We start from the raw sequence: 25,563 nt of genomic DNA, 5'->3' as shown, positions 1-25,563 counted from the left end.
GCCGCATTCCCCACCCTTCTCCGTGACTCAACCACACTTGACAACAGCGTTGCTAAGGAAGAAAATACAGCAAAGTATTTCAGCAATTTGGGCTGGAGGAGAAGACACAATGGTGCAGGCTTGTTCCGAAGCTGCTTGTGGGATTAGTGAAGGAGTGGAGGGGAAGAATAGTCACGGACGGTTGTTATCAAACAAGAATAAACACTTTGTTGGGTGATGGAGAAAATTGGCATTAAAAATTGCTACATATGGTGAAAGGTTTTGTTCTCCAGTTTCTGATATCATGTGGTTATTGTGGAGCCTCGTATATCTTTAGAAAGTTCGAAATTAGAAAATGCAGTGGGTTTTGTTCAGTCAGAGGCTGTTTTGTTGCACATTGAAATGATGAGGTTTGGAAGTTAAATATTTCCACAGAATGACATTGAGTTTTACAGACCAGGAACAGACCATGTGGCCAAACAGGTCTATGTGTAACAATACTCTACACAATCAGACATCACTTCTGATCGCATCTCACCCGATCATCCTATATTCTTTATCAACTCAATTTGGGGGTCATGGACAACCCCAGCATTCATTTTAATTCATTGTCCACCCCTGAATACCGCTGAGATAATAGTGGCCAGCCATCTTCTTAGACCACTGGAGTCCTGTGTGGTGAAGATACACCCACCCGGCTGTTGGGTCAGGAGTTCCAGGATTTTGATCCAGCAATGATGAAGGAATGGCAATATCTTCCTAAGTCAGGATGGTGTGTGCCTTGGAGGGGAATTTGGAGGTAGTAGTCTTCTCACCCGCCTGATGTTCCTTGTGTCCTTCTAGGTGGTAGAGTTGTTGAGCTCGGATGTGCTGTTGCAGAAGCCTTGATACATCCACAGAGAAAGTTTTTAAAGTTTATTTATTAGCCACAAGTAGGTTTACATTAACACTGCAATGAAGTTACTGGGAAAATCCCCTAGTCGCTGCACTCCGGCACCTGTTTCGGTACACTGAGAGAGAATTTAACACGGCCAATGCACCCTAACCAGCACGTCTTTCGGACGGAGAGGGGAAACCGGAGCACCCAGAGGAAACCCACGCAGACACAGGGAGAATGTGCAGACTCCACACAGACAGCGACCCAAGCTGGGAATCGAACCTGGTTCCCTGGCGCTGTGAGGCAGCAGTGCTAATCACCGTGCCGCCCCCATGCATGGTGGCAGACAGAATGATTGTTTAAGGTGGTGGGTGGATGAGTTGCCAATCAAGTGGGCTGCTTTATCCTGGGTGGTGCAGGTACGTTTTGAATGTTGCTGGAGTCGCAGTTATCCAGGCAGTGCGGAGAATTGCATCATACTCCGGCCTAGTGCCTCTTAGCCGGTGAAACTGTTCGGAGGCTAAAGAGGTAAGTTACCCGCTGCAGAATTCTCAGTGTCTGACCTGCTCTTGTAGCCATTGTATATGTGTATATATATACATATATATATATATGTATATATGCTGGTCCAGTTCAGATTCTGGTTAGTGGTAACCCCAGGATGTTGATTGTTGGCGATTTGACAATGGTAATTCCATTGAATATCAATGATTTGACGACTTCTTAGAATTATAGGATCCTACAGTGCAGAAGGAGGCCGTTCGGCCCAACAAGTCTGCACTGACCACAATCCCATCCAGGCCCTATCCCCATAAGGGTCAGCGGGACCCTAGCTAGTCCCGCTGACACTAAGGGGCAATTTAGCATGGCCAATCCATCGAGCCCTCACATCTTTGGACTGTGGGTGGAAACCGGAGCACCTGGAAGAAACCCACACAGACACGAGGAAAACGTGCGAACTCCACACAGACAGTGACCCGAGCTGGGAATCGAACCCAGGGCCCTCACGCTGTGAGACAGCAGTGCTAACCACTGTGCCGCCATGCTGCCCCTCTTGTTGGAGATGGTCATTGCTCAGCACTAGTGTAATGCGAATGTTACTCGCCGCCTGTAAGTGTAAGCCTGCATGTTGTCCAGGTCTTGCTACAAGGAAGCACGGACTGTTCCATTACCGGAGGAGTTGTGGATATGAACTGAAAATTGTACAATTAAAAGCAAATGTCCCGTTTCTGACCTTGTGCTGGAGGGAAGGTCACTGATGAAGCAGCTGGAGGTGGTTGAGTTTGGCACACCATCTTGAGGATCTCCTGCAGGGATGTCCTGGGGCTGAGATGCGTGGCCTCCAATAGCCACAGCCATCTTCCTTTATATTAGGTATGACTCCAGACATTGCAGGGTCAACCCCCGATTTGCACTGACTTCACGATTGCTAGGGTTCCCTGTTTTGCACCTAGTCAAATGCAGCCTTGATGTCAATTATTGTCATCTCACCTCTGGAATTCAGCTCTTTCGTTCATGTTTGGACCAAAGATGTACTGAGGCCTGCAGCTGAATGTTCCTGGCAGAACCCAGATTGAGCATCGGTGAGTAAGTGCCATTTGGCAGCACTGCTGACGACACCTTCCATCTCTCTGATCATTGAGAGGAGGACAGGAATTGGACGGATTGAGTTTGTCCTGCCTTTCGGGGGCAGGACATACCGAGACAATTTACCTTTTATTTCTTTATTGTCTTTCTTCATTTTTCTTCCCCCCCCCCCCCCCCACTCTTTCCCCCTACTTCATCCCCCTTCCCTTATCTTTTCTCCCCCCCGCTTCCCCTTTTCTACATTCTACCTCTGTCCCATTCCACCCCCTCCCTCCCACATCTTCATCTGTCAGAGTTTACAGCTTCTCTACCGTTTGGCCATTCTCACCCTTTATTCTCTCTGTGGACAGCCATTCGCAGTCTTTCCCCCTGGTTTCTATGGCCATGACTCATCTTTCATTCCCTCCCCCTGCAATATAAATCTCTCCCACTTTCTACGCCTTTTAGCTTTGACAAAGGGTCATCTGGACTCGAAACGTCAGCTCTTTTCTCTCCTTACAGATGCTGCCAGACCTGCTGAGATTTTCCAGCCTTTTCTCTTGGTTTCAGATCCCAGCATCCGCAGTATTTTGCTTTCATACCTAGACAATTTGCCACTTTGTCACGTATATACCAGTGCTACCGGTGTGCTGGAACTGCGTGGCTAGGGGCACAGCTAGTCCCGGAGCACAAGTCTTCAGTACTGCAGCTGGGAATTTTGTTCGGAACCCGTAGCCTTTGTTATATCAGATACACTCAGCCATTTCCTGATGTCATGTGGAGTGAATCAAATTTACTGAAGTCCAGCTTCTGTAATGGCGGGGACCTCGGGAGGAGATTTAGTACTGTGGTGGTGCCTCCTTGTTGTGAAAGGGAGCTTTTGTCCTTAAAAGGACTGTGCAGTGTTGCAAGGCACAGATTTTAAATTATAAAACAGCTGATGTCAATTTGCCATCCTCGTTTTACAATTCTTAGGAGCTGCTTTTCATTATTAACTCCTAAAAAGTCACTGCACAGATTAAGAAGTACAAATAGAACATGAGCCAACTGGAGGTGTACAGCGCTTCTGCACCCGACGACGCGTATCTCTGAAGGGAACCAGTTTTTCTGCTCCTGATTTTGTGAGCTAATTAATTGGAGTGACAGCTCTCTCTGGGTTCGGCAGCGACTGTGCCTAGGCTGAAGTTCACATTTACCAGCTCCTCAAGCAGCAACGTGTAATGAGCTGGGAGATGGTTACTCCATGTCAGCAAAGGTTGTTGATGCTGCTAATGACTAACGAATGTTGACTGAGTTGAGTTTGGATTCAGACACAGTTTCACAGCATGGCAAGTTCTGATTGTATGCTGAGGGGAGAAACCGTACCACTTGCGGATGACACTAAAGTCGGTGGAGTTGTGGACAGTGCGGAAGGTTGTTGCAGGTTACAGAGGGACAGAGATAAGCTGCAGAGCTGGGCTGAGAGGTGGCAAATGGAGTTCAATGTGGAAAAGTCTGAGGTCATTCGCTTTGGAAGGAGTAACAGGAATACAGAGTACTGGGCTAATGGTAAGATACTTGGTAGTGTGGATGAACAGAGAGATCTCGGTGTCCATGTGCATAGATCCCTGAAAGTTGGCACCCGGGTTGATAGGGTTGTTAAGAAGGCGTACGGAGTGTTAGCTTTTATTGGTAGAGGGATTGAGTTTCGGAGCCATGAGGTCATGTTGCAGCTGTACAAAACTCTGGTGCGGCCGCACTTGGAGTATTGCGTACAGTTCTGGTCACCGCATTATAGGAAGGATGTGGATGCACTGGAAAGGGTGCAGAGGAGATTTACCAGGATGTTGCCTGGTATGGTGGGAAGGTCGTATGAGGAAAGGCTGAGGGACTTGAGGTTGTTTTCGTTAGAAAGATAAGGTTAAGAGGTGACTTAATAGAGGCATACAAGATAACCAGAGGATTAGATAGGGTGGACAGTGAGAGCCTTTTTCCTTGGATGGTGATAGCTAGCACAAGGGGACATAGCTTTAAATTGAGGGGTGATAGATATAGGACAGATGTGAGAGGTAGGTTCTTCACTCAGAGAGTAGTAAGGGCATGGAATGCCCTGTCTGCAGCAGTAGTGGACTCGCCAACATTAAGGGCACTTAAATGGTCATTGGATAAACATGTGGATGATATTGGAATAGTGTAGGTTAGATGGGCTTTAGATTGGTTTCACTGGTCGGCGCAACATCGAGGGCCAAAGGGCCTGTACTGTGCTGTAATGTTCTATGTTCTACTTAGATGCTGCCTTACAAAATTGGAGAATTGATTGTGAAGCTTTTTAAAAATTCTTTCATGGAATGTGGGCTTCGTTGGCTGGGACAGCATTAGTTGCTCTTCCGTAATCGTCCCTTGAACTGAGTGGATTGCGAGGCCATTTCAGAGGGCAGTTAAAAGTCAACACATTGCTGAGGCTCTGGAGTCACATGCAGGCCAGATCGGGCAAGGACAGCAGATTTCCTTTCCTAAAGGACATTAGAATCATAGAATCCCTACAGCGCAGAAGGAGGCCATTCAGCCCATCGAGCCTGCACTGACCACAGTTCCACACAGGCTCTATTCCCATAACACCACGTATTTACCCTAGCTAGGCATTAAGGGGCAATTTAGCATGGCCAATCAACCTAACCTGCACATCTTTGGACTGTGGGAGGAAACCGGAGCACCCGGAGGAAACCCACGCAGACACGGGGAGAACATGCAAACTCCACACAGACAGTGATCCGAGGCCGGAATTGAACCCGGGTCCCTGGCGCTGTGAGGCAGCAGTGCTAACCACTGTGCCACCGTGCCGCCCATAATAAATCAAATGAAATCAAAACCTAGATAGGTAAGGACGGCAGAATTCCTTCCCTAAAGGACATTAGTGAACCAGATGAGTTTTTCCGACAATCGACAATGGTTTCATGGTCATCAGTAGATTCTTAATTCCGGATTTTTAAATTTGAATTCAAATTTCACCATCTGCCGTGGCGGGATTCGAACCCGGGTGCCCAGAGCGTTGCCCTGGATTAATAGTCCAGTGACAATACCACTATGCCACTGCCTGCCCACAGAGGAAGTGAAGTGATTCTAGCTCCTGTCCGGCAGCTCATTGTGTGAGGTCGGGAGGAGGTCAGCAAGTTTATCTTGGGGAATTGTGTGCAAATGGACAAAAAGGGATGAAAAATAAATGAAGCAATGAGGGGAAAAGTAATACAATAGAAAACGGAATCATTCCACAGAGTTATTGGAATTGTTGTCAGGATGACGCGGGTTGGAGAGAAAAGTGCAGAAATTCAGATGATACATTGTGGTCACTGCAGTTAACGTTCGTGGATACGGTTTTGACAATTCTGCTGAGTCACATTAGTCATTCCCTAACTACTGCTCCCCCCTTGACATCTGTACACCATTGTGGAAGGATGTCGCTGACACTTTGAACATCAAAAGACCTTCTTTGCTTTTTATTGTGTCTCCTTCATGGGATATGAGTGGTTAAGCACTGCTGCCTCACAGCGCCAGGGACCCGGGTTCAATTCCCGGCTTGGGTCACTGTCTGTGTGGAGTCTGCACGTTCTCCCCGTGTCTGCGTGGGTTTCCTCCGGGTGCTCCGGTTTCCTTCAACAGTTTGAAAGACGTGCTGGTTGCTTGCATTGACCCGAACAGGCGCCGGACTGTGGCGACTAGGGGAATTTCACAGTAATTTCATTGCAGTGTTAATGTAAGCCTTACTTGTGACTGATAAATAAACTTTACTTTTCTTCAGCTGTCTTTATTGTGGGAATCAAGCCCCATGGAGAAACAGTTTATGCTATTTTCAGACAAACATTTGTGAGTCGTCAGCAAAGATTCTGAGTTGCTGTGACTACACACAATTTTACATGCATGTCGTAGTCTGGGGCGATGAATATTTATGACAGAGACTTTGAAGTGGGGAATTCTGTACTTGGTGGCCAGAATGTTTTTAGAAAATAATTAGAAGTAATTCTATTTAATATTTTTTCACAAAGGTAACTTGCTGCTGGGGGAGGTAGTGGAAGTGGACACGATAGTGACTTTTAAGGAGTGTCTTGACAAATACATGAATAGGACGAGAATAGAGGGATGGTCCCCGGAAGGGTAGAGGGTTTTAGTTCAGATGGGCAGCATGGTCGGTGCAGGCTTTTCAAATTTATTTTCCAAAACTAGTTTTGTTTGCAATTAAGTTTTTCATGCATTTCAGTTCATTCTCTGATACAGGAAAACCTTGGGCTAAGTTACTGGCAGATTTAACGAATAACTTCAAATGTCTTTTAATGCCCTCATTAGTTTTTCTTATTTAAAGTTCGTTTAAAGTTAAAGTATTAGATGTTAGTTCTCTATGTTGAGTATTGTGATCAGGATGATTAAATTCCCTTCATCAGGCTCCAATCTCTCCCACTCTTACCGCTGGGATGTGTTGGAAGCATTTACTAGTTGACAAGTCAGCCTGTTTGGCTGGATAATGAACGCACTGTCCTTGTCCATCAAGTCCTGAAGTGGGGTTTGAACTGGCAGCTTCTGGCCCAGAGGCAAGGACGCAAATCCTCTGCTTCACAAACCCTCCAAATTAAATATCCGATGGCTGCCTTCCTTGTTAAACAATGAAGATGTGTTACAGTTTTATAGAACATTAGTTAGGCCGCACTTGGAATATAGTGTTCAATTCTGGTCACCACACTACCAAAAGGATGTGAAAGCTTTGGAGAGGGTACAGAAAAGATTTACCAGGATGTTGCCTGGTCTGGAGGGCATTAGCTTTGAGGAGAGGTTGGAGAAACTTGGTTTGTTCTCCCTGGAATGACGGAGGTTGAGGAGTGACTTGATAGAAGTCTACAAGATTATGAGAGGCATGGACAGAGTGGATAGTCAGAAGCTTTTTCCCAGGGTGGAAGAGTCAATTACAAGGGGCACAGGTTTAAGGTGCGAGGGGCAAGGTTTAAAGGAGATGTACGAGACAAGTTTTTTACACAGAGGGTGGTGGGTGCTCGGAACTTGCTGCCGGGGGAGGTAGTGGAAGTGGACACGATAGTGACTTTTAAGGAGTGTCTTGACAAATACATGAATAGGACGAGAATAGAGGGACGGTCCCCGGAAGGGTAGAGAGTTTTAGTTCAGACGGGCAGCATGGTCGGTGCAGGCTTGGAGGGCCGAAGGGCCTGTTCCTGTGCTGTAATTTTCTTTGTTCTTTGTTACTTTTTGTTAATTAAACCGTTCCATTATAAAGTGGGCATAACCTAGTAATTACAATTACCAAGGAAGGAAAATCTAAATACAGTTTCACAAATACAATCTCCAAATTGCGAGCTCCAATTATGAATATTTTGTATTTCTTTACCAGAAATAATCATTTGAGATTGATGAATTTATTCTTTCGTCACCATATCTAATGTTGGAAACAAGGTTATAGGGATGTTGCCGCAGTAATCTACACCCTCGCAATATAAAATGAAAAGGGGCTCCAGATTATCGCAGGAGCAAACCTGTCGCTACCTGTTTGGGTGGAAGAGTTGCAGACACAAACAGCGACATGTCTCTTGTTTGATCTGGTCGGGTAGCAGGTGGTGTAAACTGAGTTAAAAGTGCACAGAGTGCAAGATGCTCCTTTTAAAAGAAACTTTTTTTTTCACAACAAAGGAGAAGACATCAAATCATCATTTTAAAAAAATTATAATTATACTGAATTCATGTTTGGGGAGTCAAAGCACATTGGGTTCCGCCATGTGTCTGCTTCAGGGGAAGCTTAAATTAATTCCTATCCAGTCAGATACAAAATGGTTTAGATCTTTTGCAGCATATTATTTTGATGACTCATTTTGAGTTGTAATTTACTTAGCAACAGGGTAGGAGAGGATGATTTGCGTTAAAAATATCCATGGTCAGAAATAATTTGACTGTTCCTGTAGGTCTCAAACCACAAACCATAGGAACCCTCTGCAGGCCAAAGTGATAACTCATTTGGAATTCTACTTTATTTTTGTTCAAAGTTTTGTACGTTGGGAAAAAATAGTCCTGTTGTTCCTCCCTTTCCTCCTTGTGTCCCATTTGAAATTTGCAGTTATAAATTATGGCACTCCTTGCATGTCTTTTTTATTCTTTTATGGGATGTGGGCGTCGCTGGCTGGGCCAGCATTTATTGCCCATCCCTAGTTGCCCTGGAACTGAGTGTCTCACTCGGCCATTTCAGAGGGCAGTTGAGAGTCAACCACATTGCTGTGGCTCTGGAGTCACATGTGGGCCAGACCAGGTAAAGATGGCAGATTTCCTTCCCTAAAGGACATGAGTGAACCAGATGGGTTTTTCCGATAATTGACATTAGGGGGATGTGAGGAAAAACCTTTTTACCCAGAGGATGGTGACGGCCTGGAATCATCGAATCTGCTGTGCAGAAGGAGGCCATTTGGCCCATCGAGCCTGCATTGACAACTATCCCACCCAGGTCCCATCCCCCTCACCCCACATATTTGCCCTCCTAATCCCCCTGACACGAAGGGACAACCAATCATGGCGAACAACCTAACATGCGTATCTTTGGGCTGTAGGAGGAAATTGGAGCCCCCGGAGGAAACCCACGTGGAGAATGTGCAAACTCCTCACAGTCAGTTGCCCAAGGCCGGAATTGAACCTGGGTTCCTGGCACGGAAAAGCAGCAGTGCTAACCACTGTGCCACCGCACTGCCTGAGAGGGTGGTAGAGGCGGGATGCCTCACATCATTTTAAAAAGCACCTGGATGAGCACTTGGCACATCATAACGTTCAGGGCACTGGGCCAAGTGCTGGTAGATGGGATTAGGTGGGAGGTCAGGTGTTTCTCGCGTGTCGGTGCAGACTCGATGGGCTGAAGGGCCTCTCCTGCACTGTGTGATTCTATGATTCTAAAATGCAAAGAGATATCGTCCTCAGGAACTGACTTTATTTGAGTTTGATATTGAGTGGATTTCCGATTCAGGACAATGCATTGGAGCGAATTAGTGAGGCAGTCGGGAAGGTGCAGAGACCTGTCGGTCCCTGAGCTTTGGGTGTTCCATCATGTGGTCGAGGTGTGCACTGCAAGTGTGATTGTTTTTTTGTCACAAGAGACATTGGGGGGAATTTTACCATTTTGAGTCTAAGTGCCGAATCCGGACGTCAAATAGATCCGCGCCCGGAATCCTCTTTCCAGCGCGCCCATATGCGTTTTGCCGGCTCCGGCCCGATCCGCGCTGTGGGCGGGGCTTAGCGCTGGCGGACCGATCGGAGCTCTGAACTGCGCATGCGCAGTTCGAAAAAAATCTGACAGAGTGCGCCGGGGCGCGAAAGAAAGAAACAGCAGAAAGCGGAGAGAGCGGCTCTCTGACGATCATCCTCTTGTCGCGGGGGGGATATGACCAGAGGACGATACGTCACACCCCCTCTCCTCCCACCCCCCCCCACCCCCAGGGTTTGAGACGTCACACCCCATCTCCTCCTCCCATCCCCCCCTCCCCCCGACCAGAGGATGACCTGGGTCAGAGAACCGTTGCAGTCTCTGACCCCGCTTTTCGGAGGCTGCAGCGGCGACTTCGGACTTTTATTCGGCAGGTCGATTACAGCGCGGACGCGGATCGGCCAGAAGACGGTAAAGTGGGATTTGGCGGTAGAGTTGGGCGCGCGGTTCATTAAGTCGATTTAAATGCATGCAAATGCATTTAAATCGTTGGGCCGCCTGATTCGGGCACGGGCCGGACCCGCGCCCGACTCGGGTGTCGGTAAAGCCGTGATCTGATCGGAATCGGGTGCAGATCGCATTAAAGGCCTGACGCCGACTTTACCGTGATTTCGCGCCCGTTTGGTAAAATCAGGCCCATTGACACCCAAATAGAATTCTGTGTTCTCCCAAAGTTGATTTTGTTGATACCAGAACTACGAGGTTATTCCTGCCAAGAAAGGCTGAATGGACTGGGTAACTTCCTTCTTAAAAAGGGAAGGACGAAGGGGTGATCTGATAGCGTAGAAGCAGGAGGAGGCCATTTGGCCCTTTGAGCCTGCTCCGCCAATCATCTTGATCATGGCTGATCATCCAATTCAACATGTGCGCAGGCCACCGACCCAGCCTTTAGACCCAGCAGTCACGGTCTTTACAATGACAAAATGTTTTGATGGTGTGGGAAACAAGAAGCCGTCAATACAAGACGCATCAACAAGAAATCAAATGGAGAATTTGGAAGAAATGTCTTTATCTGGAGAGTGGTGAGAATGTGGAACCTGCTTCCACAGCGTGTGGCTGAGGCAGGGCTGGATAAACACATGAGGAAATTAATAGTTATCTCGATAGAGGGAAAAAGGATGGCGTGGACTGAGAGACCTGCTTCTCTGCTGTATGGTCGCTGTTGTGTGCAACATGCTTAGCAAATTAAATACATGGACATTACACTAATGATCACGGACAGCCATGTTACCAATTTGTACTTGGTCATTGTAGGATTTGAGTATCGGAATAGTAATATTTTACTGCAATAGTATGGGGCGTTGGTGTGGCCACACCTGGAGTATTGTGTACAGTTTTGGTGTCCTTATCTGAGGAAGGATGTCCTTGCTATAGAGGGAATGCAGCGAAGGATTACCAGGCTGATTCCTTGGAGGGCAGGTCTGTCATCTGAGGAGAGACTAAGTCGGTTAGGATTGTATTCGTTGGAGTTTAGAAGAGTGAGAGGGGATCTCGTAGAAACGTATAAAATTCTAACAGGGGTTAGACAGGGTAGATTCAGAAAGAATGTTCCCGATGATGGGGGAGTCCAGAACTAGGGGTTATATTTGAACTGAGGTGAGGAGAAATCTTTTCACCCAGAGGGTGGTGAATGTGTGGAATTCACTCCCACAGAATGTAGTTGAGGCCAAAACGTTGGGTGATTTTGAGAAGAAATTAGATATAGCTCTTGGGGCTAAAGAGATCAAGAGATATGGGGGGAAGGGGGGAGTCAGGATATTGAATTTGATGATCAGCCGTGATCATAATGAATGGCGGAGCAGGCTCGAGGGGTCGAATGGCCTACTCCTGCTTCTAGTTTCTATCTCTTGTCGACTGGAAGCAGTGAATGTTCTTTTTCAATAGACAAACCCTCGGAGAAGTCGCACGTCTAGTTTAGCTTATAAAAAGAGGGATAGGTCTCTGGTTTGTTGTTTCTAAACACAGGCTTCTGCCGAGAAGGTTAAACGTCTTTTTAAGTAAAACTCCAAGGCAGGTTTGAAATGTAAAAAGTCGAAGCCCCGCATTCAAGTGTCATTGAGGGAAATAAAAGCTGAAAATAATGACACTGGCGTATGGATCTGGGGGTGCTGGTTTCCGCCTGGAATATTAGCTGCTGGTGAATCGGAGTCTGAGTTCTGAGCATGGCATTGCAGCCGCAATGGTTCCGTTTTTAACTCATTATTTTCTTTTGCCTCAATATCTGGAAAAGTGATCCGATTTCTGTTGGAGGCTCTCACCCAGTTCCTGCCATCGCTCAGTGTTTGAAACAACTGAGAGAGTGATGGCTATACAAATATTGACCGATGTACTGAATGGGTATTTGGCATGTCAAAAACTCTTTAAGGGTTGACTGTGTTTAGATAGTGATTCAGAAATTAAACAGGAAGCCCCATAGACTTTCAAAGCTTTTTCATATTTCTATTTAACTGTCAAAAGAACCTGCTGTAGAAATTAAATGCAGCAGATTGACATCAGCAGGTACCTGCCCAAGCATGTATTTACACAAGCACTGACTTGGATTTAGTGCCAACGTTTCTCATACTTCACCGCTCAAGCTTCCTTTGTGATTGTTACGGGTTTGAGTAAAATGATGGAGTGTGTTTCTGGGAAAAGGATCCAGCCCATTCCGAGGTTGTCCTTGTGTTTGAAGAAGCTAGAACTCCACCTTCTGTTCCCATCTAAGAAGCATCGCCGGAGGTGCCCGGGAGAGGAAATTTAGCCTTGTGTTTCAGAAAGCATTGCATGGCACCGCTGCCCTCACTGCGCCAGGGACCCGGGTTCGATTCCCGGCCTCGGGTCACTGTCTGTGCGGAGGCTGCACATTCTCGCCGTGTCTGCATGGGTTTCCTCCGGGTGCTCCGGTTTCCTCCCACAGTCCGGAAGACGTGCTGATTAGGGTGCATCAGCCGTGCTAAATTCTCCCTCGGTGTACCTGACCAGGTGCCGGAGTGTGGCGACTAGGGGATTTTCACAGTGACTTCATTGCAGTGTTAATGTAAGCCTACTTGTGACACTAATAAATAAACTTTCAACTTAAACATAGCGGAACTCACACAGGAGAAATATCGTGTGGAATGTTGGGTGTTAAATGAGGAATGCAGTGGGTAACATGGACCATACAGACCAGCTGTTATAACACGAGTTCTGACCATGTCATGCCTGCAGCCAGGAAGATGGGTTGAGGCACCAGTGGGACCTGATTATCAGCATAGAGTGGTTTGGTTGGTGCTGCCATTCGGTTAACCCCTAGATTGAACCTGGAAGCTCTCTGTTATAACAGGAATTTAGATGCCTATCACCTGTAATGAAAGATGGAACTGGCGTTGATATAACACCTATCATGATGTAGGGGCAATCCAAAATAATTTACAGCCAATGGAATGAGTTAGTCATTGTTGCAGTGTTGGGTAAGTTCTCCAATGTCACCATTTTTCCTCCATACCCATTCTCCCGCAGTCGATTCCAAAATGTCTGCTGTTTGTACAAAATGTCCCTCACTCTGTGCATTAAAAGCTACAGCGAGTGTCGCTTCACCCAGGACATTTTATATGTTCCACCTTGACTGTCCTTGTGGTACCTTTTTAAAAAAATTCATTTACGGGATGTGGGCATCACTGGCCAGACCAGCATTTATTGCCCATCCCTAACTGCCCTTGAGATGGTGGTGGTAAATCTGTGCTTGAACCGTAGGTACACCCACAGTGCTGTTAGGGAGAGAGTTCCAGGATTGTTATTGGACATCAGTCAGTCTGTGTGGCGTAGGTACACCCACAGTGCTGTTAGGGAGGGAGTTCCAGGATTTTGACCCAGCTACAGTGAAGGAACGGCGATATATTTCCAAATCAGGGTGGTGAGTGACTTGGAGGGGAACCTCCAGATGATGGTGTTCCCAGGTTTTTGCTGCTCGTGTCCCTCTAGATGGTAGCAGTTGTGGGTTTGGAAGGTGCTACCTAAGGAGCCTCTGAGCAAGTTGTCCAACTTCAAGCCTGATTCTGATTTTTTTTTTGGTGAGGGGTGCGACTGTGGGCGGACGGTGCGTCAAATGGTTTGTGGATAAGTGCCTGACAACTCGAGGAAAGGAACTTTCATACTATCAATCTAATTGGGATTTGAATCCATACCGTAAAGGACGCCTAGTAGGCCCAAGCCTGGTCACCCAATACCACAACTTATTAATTAATATTTTAAGGGAGAAAACTTGCTTATGAAATCTGATAAACATTTATTTTGACCCGTATTCAGTGCGCTGGCTGGTGTCTGCTAACTTCCTGAGAGTGAGTGGGAAAGGGACAGATTTCTCCTTTGCCACACTGCAGCATTGACTGGTGTAGTTTGTGGCTTTGTCAGCTGAATAATATCACTGTCACTTGACTCATCCACGAGGAGTGCGTGTAGCTGGTAGAAAAGCTTTCTCCTAGTGATTGCAATTTTAGCAAAGCGATGAATCATTGAAGCATCGGAAAAGGGGAAGTATATCTTTAGAAAGTGAACTCTGTAAAGTTCTGTTCCCCTTCGAAATTGGCATCGACTTTTTCAAAGCGGAATATCGTTCATTGTCTCAAATGCTGATGCTGACCCGTAATTCATGCCTCTGTGACGCTGGGAGTTTTGGTATCGGGCAATGCCACGTCAGTAGGATTGAGCTGCATTTGGTTTTGTCACACCTCTGGTTGTGAGCATCACACTCATTCTGTACTTTGGTGATTTTTATTCAATCATATGTGCTGTAGGAAGGAAGGCTCCTTTTAAAACCATCGGAGCCTCCTCTGGATAGAAGAATTAGCCTAGAAAGCATGAACATTAAACAGTAGAAACATCTGAAACAAAAACCTTGTTCAGGCTGAACTGCATCACTTCACATCAGTATTTGTGAGCCTTTCTCGTGTGTGCATACCTTGTCCAAGTGTCTGAACCACAACAATGAGCGCTGATGGGTTGTTCATCCAACCTGTCCTGTCCTGGCCTCTCCGTGTATCTGCAGTTTTGACCACGACCACTAGTTAGTAAGGGCAGGACCCCTGGCCAATTTCCTAATCCCTATTCCCTTCTCCCAGCCCGTGGCTAACATTTAATCTCAGCCACTGCCCTAACCACACCTGGGACCTCTCTGTGCAGTGATATTCACAGCTGTAGGGTTCCATTGTTGTTACCTGACTGTTATTAAGCTACGAGACATGGGAATCCGCTTCCTGCTGGGATTGGGAGCGAGGTGTGGGCTTTTCCAGGTTAGCTCATATTGAACTTAATTTTGGGAATATGCACCAACGGTTCCTGTTCTTCATCCTTGAGTTCCAGCTCTTTGATTGGTGGGAATCAAGGAATTAACAGTAGAGATAGATGAGCTATGCAGCGAAGTGTTTTTAGTAATCCTGAAATTGGCCTCCAGTATGGGGAACAGTAGCACAATGGTTATGTTATTGGGCTAGTAATGCAGAGGCCCGGACTAATGATCCAGAGACATGAGTTCAAATCCCACCACAGCAACTGGGGAATTAATTATATAAATGCGGAATAACAAGATCTCCATCAGTAATGGTAACCACAAAACTCCAAAGATGTGCAGGTTAGGTTGATTGGCCATGCTAAATTGTCTCTTAGTGTCAGGAGGATTAACAGGGTAAGCATGTGGGTGGATTATGTCGGTACAGGCTCGATGGGCCGAATGGCCTCTCTCTGCACTGTAGGAATTCTATGGATTCTATTATATGGAAAACTCTGGATTGTCAATAAAAAAAATCCCATCTGGTTCTCTAATGTCCTTTTAGGGAAGAAAATCTGCCGTCCTTACCCGGTCTGGCCTACATGTGACTCCAGACCCACAGCAATGTGGTTGACTCTTAACTGCCCCTCTGAAATGGCCGAGCAAGGTACTCGATTAAGGGAAGGGCTATAAATCCTGGAGTTGCCCTGGAGCGACGGAGGTTGAAGGGGAGACCCGATAGAAGTCTACAAGATAATGAGAGGCATGGACAGAGTGGATAGTCAGAAGCTTTTTCCCAGGGTGGAAGAGTCAATTACTAGGGGGCACAGGTTTAAGGTGCGAGGGGTAAGTTTTAAGAGATGTACGAGGCAGATTTTTTACACAGAGGGTGGTGGGTGCCTGGAACTCGTTGCCGGGGGAGGTGGTGGAAGCGGATACGGTAGTGACTTTTAAGGGGTGTCTTGACAAGTACATGAGTGAGATGGGAATAGAGGGATATGATCCCCGGAAGGGTAGGGGGTTTTAGTTCAGTCGGGCAGCATGGTTGGTGCAGGCGTGGAGGGCCGAAGGGCCTGTTCCTGTGCTGTAATTTTCTTTGTTCTTTGTTCTAAATATTGGTCCAGCCAATGACGCTTGGGTCCTGTGATTGAATTTTAAGACAATCTTCTTTGGAGGTTGTTCTAGGAGGTTTCCTCTTTGAAGAGGTGAGCTCCCTTGGCATCCATCTAAACGGCTTTGAAAGAAGGTTCTCTGCATCCTCACAGGATGATGTTGTAAGCTGGTGTTTTGTGCTGGTGATCGACAATGTTTGACAATGCCAGAGTGTATATCGGCACGGTGTTCTGTGTATAAATATGTGCAAATGAACACAAGCCGCCCTTATGATTCTGGACTCTGAGTTCCTGCTTCAACTCAAATATCCTTTGTTGCCCTGGAGTAGTTAGCACCATCTTCTGTACTGTTCCAATGAGATAAAAACTTGACGACTTTAAACAGGATAGATTTTCTGTCATCTTTCACAGTCATGCAAACTCACTGATGGCATTACCGCTGTTGCTTTGGTTTGATTTATTATTGTCACATGTATTAGTATACAGTGGAAAGTATTGTTTCTTGCACATTATACAGACAAAGCATACTGTTCATAGAGAAAAAAACGAGAGAGTGAAGAATGTAGTGTTACAGTCATAGCTAGGGTGTAGAGAAAGATCAACTTAGTGCAAGGTAGGTCCATTCAAAAGTCTGATGGCAGCAGGGAAGAAGCTGTTCTTGAGTCGGTTGGTACGTGACCTCAGACCTTTGTATCTTTTTCACGACGGAAGAAGGTGGAAGAGAGAATGTCCGGGGTGCGTGGGATCCTTAATTATGCTGGCTGCTTTTCCGAGGCAGCAGGAAGTGCCTCCCTGGGGCCGGGATCCAGGATGTCGCTAGTCGCGTCCCGGAAATCCTGAGGTGGGAGGGAGAGGAGCCTGAGGTAGCGGTACATATTGGTACCGCTGATGTGGGTAGGAAGGGAGAAGGGGTCGTGAAAAGGGAGTACAGGGAATTAGGGAGACAGCTGAGAAAGAGGAAAGCAAAGGTAGTAATCTCAGGATTACTGCCTGTGCCACGGGAAGGTGAGGGCAGGAATGGAGTGAGGTGGAGGATGAATGTGTGGCTGAGGGACTGGTGCAGGGGGCAGGGATTCAGGTTCCTGGACCATTGGGACCTCTTTAGGGGCAGGGGTGATCTGTATACAAAAAACGGGTGGAACTTGAACCACACGGGGACCAATATCCTGGCCGGTAGGTTGGCTAAGGCTACTGGGGAGAATTTAAACTAGATAGGTTGGGGGGAGGGGAGCTAGAAGAGTTGACTAGGATCAAGGAACTAATTGATGGGGGGGAGGATGCAGGGGTAAGGGGAATTACAAAATTAATGGTAGAGGAGAGGGTGCAAGTGAATGAAGGCGGTAATTTAGATAAGGGAGTAGAGGGAGAGGGTGTTCGCGACTCATCAAAGCGGGTCCAGATAAAAGCTGGAATAAGGACACTTTGCCTGAATGCACGAAGCATTCGGAACAAGGTGAATGAGTTGATGGTGCAAATCAGCACAAGTGGGTACGATCTAGTGGCCATTACAGAAACGTGGCTGAAAGGTGACCAGGACTGGGAGATGAATATCCAGGGGTATCAGGCGTTTAGGAAGAATAGACAGGAAGGAAAAGGTGGTGGGGTCGCGCTATTAATAAGAGATAATATCAGGGTAGTACTGAGGGATGACATAGGCTCTGAGGAACAAAACGTGGAATCGTTATGGGTAGAGATGAGGAATAGTAGAGGGAGAAAGACACTAGTAGGTGTGGTATATAGGCCCCCAAATAATAATGTTGAGGTGGGGAGGGCTATAAACAAGCAGATAAGGGATGCGTGTAAAAACGGAACGGCAATAATCATGGGGGACTTCAACATGCACATTGACTGGCAGACTCAAGTCGGTAAGGGTGGAATGGAGGAAGAGTTCTTAGAATGCTGTCGGGATAGTTTCCTTGAACAGCATGTTACGGAACCGACGAGGGAACGAGCTATTTTGGATCTGGTATTGTGTAACGAGGTAGGTAGAATTAAGGATCTTATTGTGAAGGACCCTCTTGGGTCTAGTGACCACAATATGGTCGAATTTCTGATTCAGATGGAAGAGGAGAAAGTTTGGTCTCAAACCAGTGTCCTCTGTTTGAACAGAGGGAAATATGATAGGATGAGGGATGAATTGGCTAAGGTAGACTGGGAGAGCAGGCTGGCAGGTAGGATAGCTGAGGAACAGTGGAGGATTTTTAAGGAGATCCTTTTCAGTTCTCAGCAAAAATATATTCCAGCAAAAAACAAGGATTGTAAGAAAAGGGAGAACCAGCCGTGGATAACGAAGGAAATAAAGGAGAGTATTAAAATAAAAACAGCTGCGTACAGAGTGGCCAAAAATAGTGGAGAAACAAGTGATTGGGAAAAATTTAAGAAACAACAAAGAGAGACTAAGAAAGCGATAAAGAAAGGAAGGTTAGACTATGAAGCTAGGCTAGCAATTAATATAAAAAATGATAGTAAAAGTTTTTATAAATATATAAAAAGGAATAGAGTGGCTAGAGTGAATGTTGGACCCTTGGAGGACGAGAGGGGGGAGTTAATAGTGGGAAATGAGGATATGGCTGAGTCTTTAAATAAGTTTTTTGTGTCGGTCTTCACGGTGGAGGACACAAATAGTATGCCAAATATTAACGATAGAGGGTTGGCAGCAGGAGAAATACTTAATACGATTAATGTTACCAGAGAGGCAGTGCTGGGTAGACTAATGGGACTGAAGGTGGACAAGTCCCCGGGTCCGGATGGAATGCATCCCAGGGTATTGAAAGAAATGTCAGAGGTAATAGTGGATGCGTTAGTGATTATTTATCAAAACTCGTTGCATTCTGGGGTAGTGCCGGTTGATTGGAAAACGGCTAATGTTACGCCGCTGTTTAAAAAAGGAAGGAGATAAAAGGCGGGTAACTATAGGCCGGTCAGCTTAACGTCTGTAGTAGGGAAAATGCTGGAATCCATTATTAAAGAGGAGATAGCAGGGCATCTGGATAGAAATGGTTCGATCAATCAGACGCAGCATGGATTCATGAGGGGAAAGTCGTGCTTGACGAACATGTTGGATTTTTATGAAGATGTGACGAGGGCGGTTGATGGAGGAGAACCGGTGGATGCGGTGTTTTTGGATTTCCAAAAGGCGTTTGATAAGGTGCCCCATAAAAGGCTGCTGAAGAAGATTAGGGCACACGGAGTTGGGGGTAGTGTGTTAAAGTGGATTGGGGACTGGCTATCCGACAGGAAGCAAAGAGTCGGAATAAATGGGTGTTTTTCCGGTTGGAGGAAGGTAACTAGTGGCGTGCCGCAGGGATCGGTACTCGGGCCGCAACTGTTTACCATTTATATAGATGATCTGGAGGAGGGGACGGAGTGTAGGGTAACGAAGTTTGCAGACGACACAAAGATAAGTGGAAAAGTGAATCGTGTGGAGGACGGAGAAGATCTGCAGAGAGATTTGGACAGGCTGAGCGAGTGGGCGAGGATATGGCAAATGGAGTATAACGTTGAGAAATGCGAGGTTATACACTTTGGAGGAAATAATAACAAATGGGATTACTATCTCAATGGAAACAAATTAAAACATGCTACCGTGCAAAGGGACCTGGGGGTCCTTGTGCATGAGACGCAAAAGCCCAGTCTGCAGGTACAACAGGTGATCAAGAAGGCAAATGGGATGTTGGCCTATATTGCGAGGGGGATAGAATATAAAAGCAGGGCACCTGTACAGGGCATTGGTGAAGCCGCAGCTGGAATACTGTGTGCAGTATTGGTCCCCTTATATGAGGAAGGATATATTGGCATTGGAGGGAGTGCAGAGAAGGTTCACCAGGTTGATACCGGAGATGAGGGGTTTGGATTATGAGGAGAGGCTGAGGAGATTGGGTTTGTACTCGTTGGAGTTTAGAAGGATGAGGGGGGATCTTATGGAGACTTATAAGATAATGCGGGGGCTGGATAGGGTGGAGGCGGAGAGATTCTTTCCACTTAGTAAGGAAGTTAAAACTAGAGGACACAGCCTCAAAATAAAGGGGGGTCGGTTTAAGACAGAGTTGAGGAGGAACTTCTTCTCCCAGAGGGTGGTGAATCTCTGGAATTCTCTGCCCACTGAGGTGGTGGAGGCTACCTCGCTGAATATGTTTAAAGCGCGGATGGATGGATTCCTGATCGGTAAGGGAATTAAGGGTTATGGGGATCAGGCGGGTAAGTGGTACTGATCCACGTCAGATCAGCCATGATCTTATTGAATGGCGGGGCAGGCTCGAGGGGCTAGATGGCCTACTCCTGCTCCTATTTCTTATGTTCTTATGTTCTTAAGTGTAGACAGAGTCAATGGATGGGAGGCTGGTTTGAGTGATGGACTGGGCTTCGTTCACGACCTTTTGTAGTTCCTTTCGGTCTTGGTCAGAGCAGGAGGCATACCAAACTGTGATACAATCAGAAAGACTGCTTTCTATGGTGCATCTGTAAAAGGTGGTGAGAGTCGTAGCTGACATGCCAAATTTCCTTAGCCTCCTGAGAGGCGTTAGTGGGCTTTCTTAGCTGTAGCGTGGGCATGGAGGGACCAGGACAGGTTGTTGGTGATTTGGACACCTCGAAATTTGAAGCTCTTGACCAATTCCACTTCATCCCCTGCAGTTGAAAATTGGGGTCGAAAAGTAAATCTATGCAAATTTTAGTGTAAAGTTGCATTTTTCTAAGTTCCCAGGAGTACTCCCTGACAGCGTGGCTGCAAGCTTACCAGCCAGGGCACAAGTTCTCGAATTGTACTGGGGTCTGTCTTCTGGCGTAATCAAGGATGGTGATTATCTGACCCCTGTGTCCTACCTGCCCCGTAATACATGCATGACGGACCACCCCCTATTTGAATAATGATAGGTCCACACCTACAAAGTTAATTCTGCCACTCTCTCCACAGATGCTGACTGACCTGCTGAGTATTTCCAGCAGTTGTGTTTTAGTGTTCAGCACTCATTGGTTTTAAACAGACTTTATTTGCATTTAGTATTTGTCACAAAATGGAGTGCGTGCTCTCAAAAATATCCTGTGCTGTGACTTAATGCACAGACAGCACGCCAGGAAATGGAGGAATGTTGTACTGGAGGGGATAAGTGGAAGATCTTTGAACTCTCATAGCATTGTATCCATGTTCTGTAATTTTATTCACGTGTTCGGGTAATATTCCGGTTTGGAAAACGCATATTTCTCACTCTTTATTTTTTCCTGGTAACAGGTTGCCCTGCTGGATGTCGACATGTGTGGTCCATCCATTCCAAAAATAATGGGAGTGGAAGGTGAGCAGGTAAGAGTGAATTTGCTCGATTGCCAATAATCGGGCATGCTTTAACAAGCATTGTTTCAAATGGACAAAATTCTAGCTGATTTTTAATTCATTCGTGGGACACGGGTGTCGCTGGCTAGGCCAGAATTTATTGCCCATCCCTAGTTGTCCCTTGAGAAGGTGGTGGTGAGCTGCCATCTTGAATCGCTGCTGTGGGTTGACCCACAATGCCGTTAGGGAGGGAATTCCAGGATTTTGACCCAGCGATTGCGAGGAAACGGCGATATATTTCCAAGTCAGGATGGTGAGTGTCTTGGAGGGGAACTTGTAGGTGGTGGTGTTCCCCATGTATCTGCTGTCCTTGTCCCAGATGGAAGTGGTCATGGAACATGGGATCAGTGCGCACTAATTTTATTTTCAGTCCCAGGATGAACACGTCGCTGGCAAAGCCTGTGTTTACTGCCCTGGAGATAGGTTGTGATGAGCCCTGATTCTGAATGGCTGGCTGGGCCATTTCTGGGGGAGGGGCATTTAAGAGCCAATCACGTTGCTGTGACTCTGGAGTCACATGGAGGCCAGACCGGATAAGGACGGCAGATTTCCTTCCCCAAAGGACATCAGTGAACCGGATAAGTTTGAACTCCAATCCAGTAGTTTAACCATCACCATTACGGATTACTTCCTCTTCAGTGATCATACCCGAAGAGAATGTCGGCAGCCATGGCTGTCTATGTTAATCTCCCCCTGGAGGCATGGTTTATCTTTAAAGTTTCTACATTCATCAAGTGTGCGAGACTCTGTAAATAGACCATTCTTTGTCGACCTCAATCTCTTTTACTGGCCACCTTTCCCATCATTATTTCTTCAGTTAACTGAATTTAAATTCCCCAGCTACCATGGTGAGTCCAATAACATAACCACCATGATACCGTAGCTCGGTCATGAACAATTAAATGGGAATATACTTCGGAACAATTTTTCCTCTAAACAGTGAGTTAGGGGCGGCATGGTGGCACAGTGGTTATCACTGCTGCCTCACAGCGCCAGGGACCCAGGTTCGATTCCCGGCTTGGGTCACTGTCTGTGCGGAGTTTCTCACCGTGTCTGCATGTGTTTCCTCCGGGTGCTCCAGTTTCCTCCCACAGTCTGAAAGATGTGCTGGTTAGGTGGATTGGCCGTGCTAAATTCTCCCTCGGTGTACCTGAACAGGCGCCGAAGTGTGGCGACTAGGGGATTTTCACAGTAACTTCATTGCAGTGTTAATGTAAGCCGACTTGTGACACTAGTAAATAAACTTAACTGCAATAGTAGTGTTGTTCAATACGACAGACCGCAGTGGCACAGTAGTTAGCACAGCTACCTCACAGCGCCAGGGACCCAGGTTCAATTCCAGCCTCGGGTCACTGCCTTTGTGGAGTTTACACATTCTCCCCGTGTCTGCGTGGGTTTCCTCCGGGAGCTCCGGTTTCCCCCCACATTCCAGCGATGTGCAGGTCAGGTGCATTGGCCATGCTGAATTGACCCTTAGGGTGTGAGCGTACCCGCTGATCATGCCACATTCTCATTGCAACGAGGTCGGAGAGTTTAACCCCCAGCATGAACAGCCAAAACATCCTAGTGTCAAGGGGACTAGTGGGGTAAATATGTGGGGTTATGGAGATTGGGTGGGATTGTTGTGTGTGCAGACTCGATGGGCCAAAGGGCCTCCTTCTGCACTGTAGGGATTCTAAGATTCTATTCTATGGATTCTACGTTAAAGCCCAAGTCACATTTGTTTGCTTATTTTCTAAGTCCAGGTTCGCACTCTACTGTAAAAGAGGCTTTGACTGGATTGGCCTTAGGTGGGCGGGAAACGAAATGTAGCAAAATGAGTGGTTTGATTGGAATGATTTTCTTTCCTCTGGAGAAGACCATGTGAATTTCTTTCATCGCTGTACACTAAACCAGAGCAAGGACAAAGTGGGCTGGAACAGCCAGAGAGTGTCCCGACTGGAGAGAAAATAGACTCGCATCGATATGGCATATTTATACAGTGCTGTGCATAACTTCTGAGTTTCCCACAGCCAAGTAAATACTTTCAAAATGTCGTCAGTTACAATGTTGGAAATTCCTTTGGTTATTGAGTGACTGGTGGATTCAGTCTTTTAGATTGGATTCTTGCTAAAAGGCAGTCACTGAATCATTGAATTCCTACAGTGCAGAAAGAGGCCATTCGGCCCATCGAGCCTGCACCGACAACAATCCTACCCAGGCCCTATCCCCCTAACCCTATGTATTTACCCTAGCTAGTCCCCCTGACACTAAAGGGTAATTTCTCATGGCCAATCCGCCTAACTCGCACGTCTTTGGAGTGTGGGAGGAAACCGGAGCACCCGGAGGAAACCCACGCAGACACGGGAAGAATGTGCAAACTCCACACAGAGAGTGACCCGAGGCCGGAATCGAACCCGGGCCCCTGGCGTTGTGAGGCAGCAGTGCTAACCACTGTGCCACCGGGCCACTTGTGTGGTTGTTTTCTATTTGAGTCTTTGAGAGTGATGCCGGTAAGTTCCTGCCTGATTCGGACGAGACAAGCCCTGTTGTTAGCCAGCCTCCTCACCGACACATTTACAGAAAGGTATTCACAAAAACAGAAAAGATCAGAAACACTCAACAGCTGTGGCAGCATCTGTGGCGAGAGAAACAAGAGTTAACGACCTTTCATCAGAGCTGGATAACATGAGAAATGTGATCGGTTGTGTGCAGTAACAGGGAGGGGAGGGTGGGGGAAACAGAATGAAGGGGAAGATTTGTGACAGGGTGAAAGACAGGAATTTAAGTTTATTTATTAGTGTCACAAATAGGCTTACATTAACGCCGCAATGAAGTTACTGTGAAAATTCCCTAGTCGCCACACTCTGGTGCCTGTTCGGGTACACTGAGGGAGAATTTAGCATGATTTGATTTGATTTATTATTGTCACATGTATTGGGATACAGTGAAAAGTATTGTTTCTTGCGCGCTATACAGACAAAGCATACCATTCATAGAGAAGGAAAGGAGAGAGTGCAGAATATAGTGTTAATGTCATAGCTAGGGTGCAGAGAAAGATCAACTTAATGCAAGGTAGGTCCATTCAAAAGTCTGACGGCAGCAGGGAAGAAGCTGTTCTTGAGTGGGTTGGTACGTGACCTCAGACTTTTGTATCTTTTTCCCACCGGAAGAAGGTGGAAGAGAGAATGTCCGGGGTGCGTGGGGTCCTTAATTATGCTGGCTGCTTTGCCGAGGCAGCGGGAAGTGTAGACAGAGCCAATGGATGGGAGGCTGGATTGCCAATGCACCTAGAAATTAAATGCCAACAGGGAGCAGTAATGGGACAAGTAAAGGAGCAAAAAGATGAAAGCAAAAAAAAAGAGAGAAAAACTAGAGTAAAACTTAAACCAGCCACGGTGAAGGAACCAAACAGGGGTTGAAGTTACCGTCTGAAATTGTTGAACTCGAATGTTGAGTCGGACGGCTGCAGAGTGCCAGATTGAAAGTTGAGGTGCTGTCCCTCGCGGTCACGCTGAATTTTATTGGACAAGCGCAGGAAGACGAGGACAGAGAGAGCAAGATGGAGAATGGAAATGAGCAGGAATGGCCAGGAAACCTTGGGGCCGGGCCTGTGGAGCTCTGCGAAACAGTCAACCCATCCTTTTTTGGTCTCCCACGTCGGGCAGACCACACTGTGAGCGCCGATTACACTAAATCAAAAGAAGTATACTGCGAATTGCTGTATCATCTGGAAAGAATGTTCCGGGCCTCTGACGATGGGGGAGGAGATTATGCAAAGCCCTTTTGGAAAGCTGAAAGGGAGGAGAAGATCTGTTTGGTGGTGGTGTCACGCTGGAGGTGACGGAAATGGTGGAGGTTTATCTGTTGAACCCGGAAGCTGAAGGAGTGGAACATGTACAAAATTTATTGGGGACATGGATAGGGTAAATAGGAAGGTGCTTTTCCCATTAGTAGAGGGGTCAGTAACGAGGGGGTAGAAATTTAGAGAGATGTGAGGAAAAACATTTTCACCCAGAGGGTGGTGGGAATTGGGAACCCGCTGCCTGAAAGGGTGGGAGAGGCGGGAACGCTCACAACATTTAAGAAACATTTAGATGAGCACTTGAAACGCCACAGCATACAAGGCTACGGACCAATGGGATTAGAATAGAAAGGCGATTGACGGCCAGTGCAGACATGATGGGCCGAACAGCCTCTCTCTCTGCTGTGAAGCTCTTATCACCATGACAACGGGAGCCCGCTCATGGTTCAGGGAAGAGGTGGGAATAGAAGTTCGGGAAACGGGAT

At 46.7% G+C, this 25,563-nt stretch overlaps 1 protein-coding gene across 1 annotated transcript in view; it reads left to right on the top strand.

Annotated features, from left to right (window-relative positions):
- nubp1 (nucleotide binding protein 1 (MinD homolog, E. coli)) overlaps positions 1-25,563 on the top strand; it is a 70,540-nt gene that overhangs the window by 18,965 nt on the left and 26,012 nt on the right. The window contains exon 4 of the mRNA XM_078205133.1: positions 21,196-21,264. Within this exon, the coding sequence (XP_078061259.1) occupies positions 21,196-21,264 (69 nt within the window). The remainder of the gene's footprint in view (positions 1-21,195; positions 21,265-25,563) is intronic.

The sequence above is a fragment of the Mustelus asterias genome, unplaced genomic scaffold (assembly GCF_964213995.1).
Source record: "Mustelus asterias unplaced genomic scaffold, sMusAst1.hap1.1 HAP1_SCAFFOLD_581, whole genome shotgun sequence".
Taxonomy (NCBI): Eukaryota; Metazoa; Chordata; class Chondrichthyes; order Carcharhiniformes; family Triakidae; genus Mustelus; species Mustelus asterias.
The sequence above is the reverse complement of the archived record's forward strand: the minus strand, read 5'-3'. Positions and strand labels throughout refer to the sequence as shown.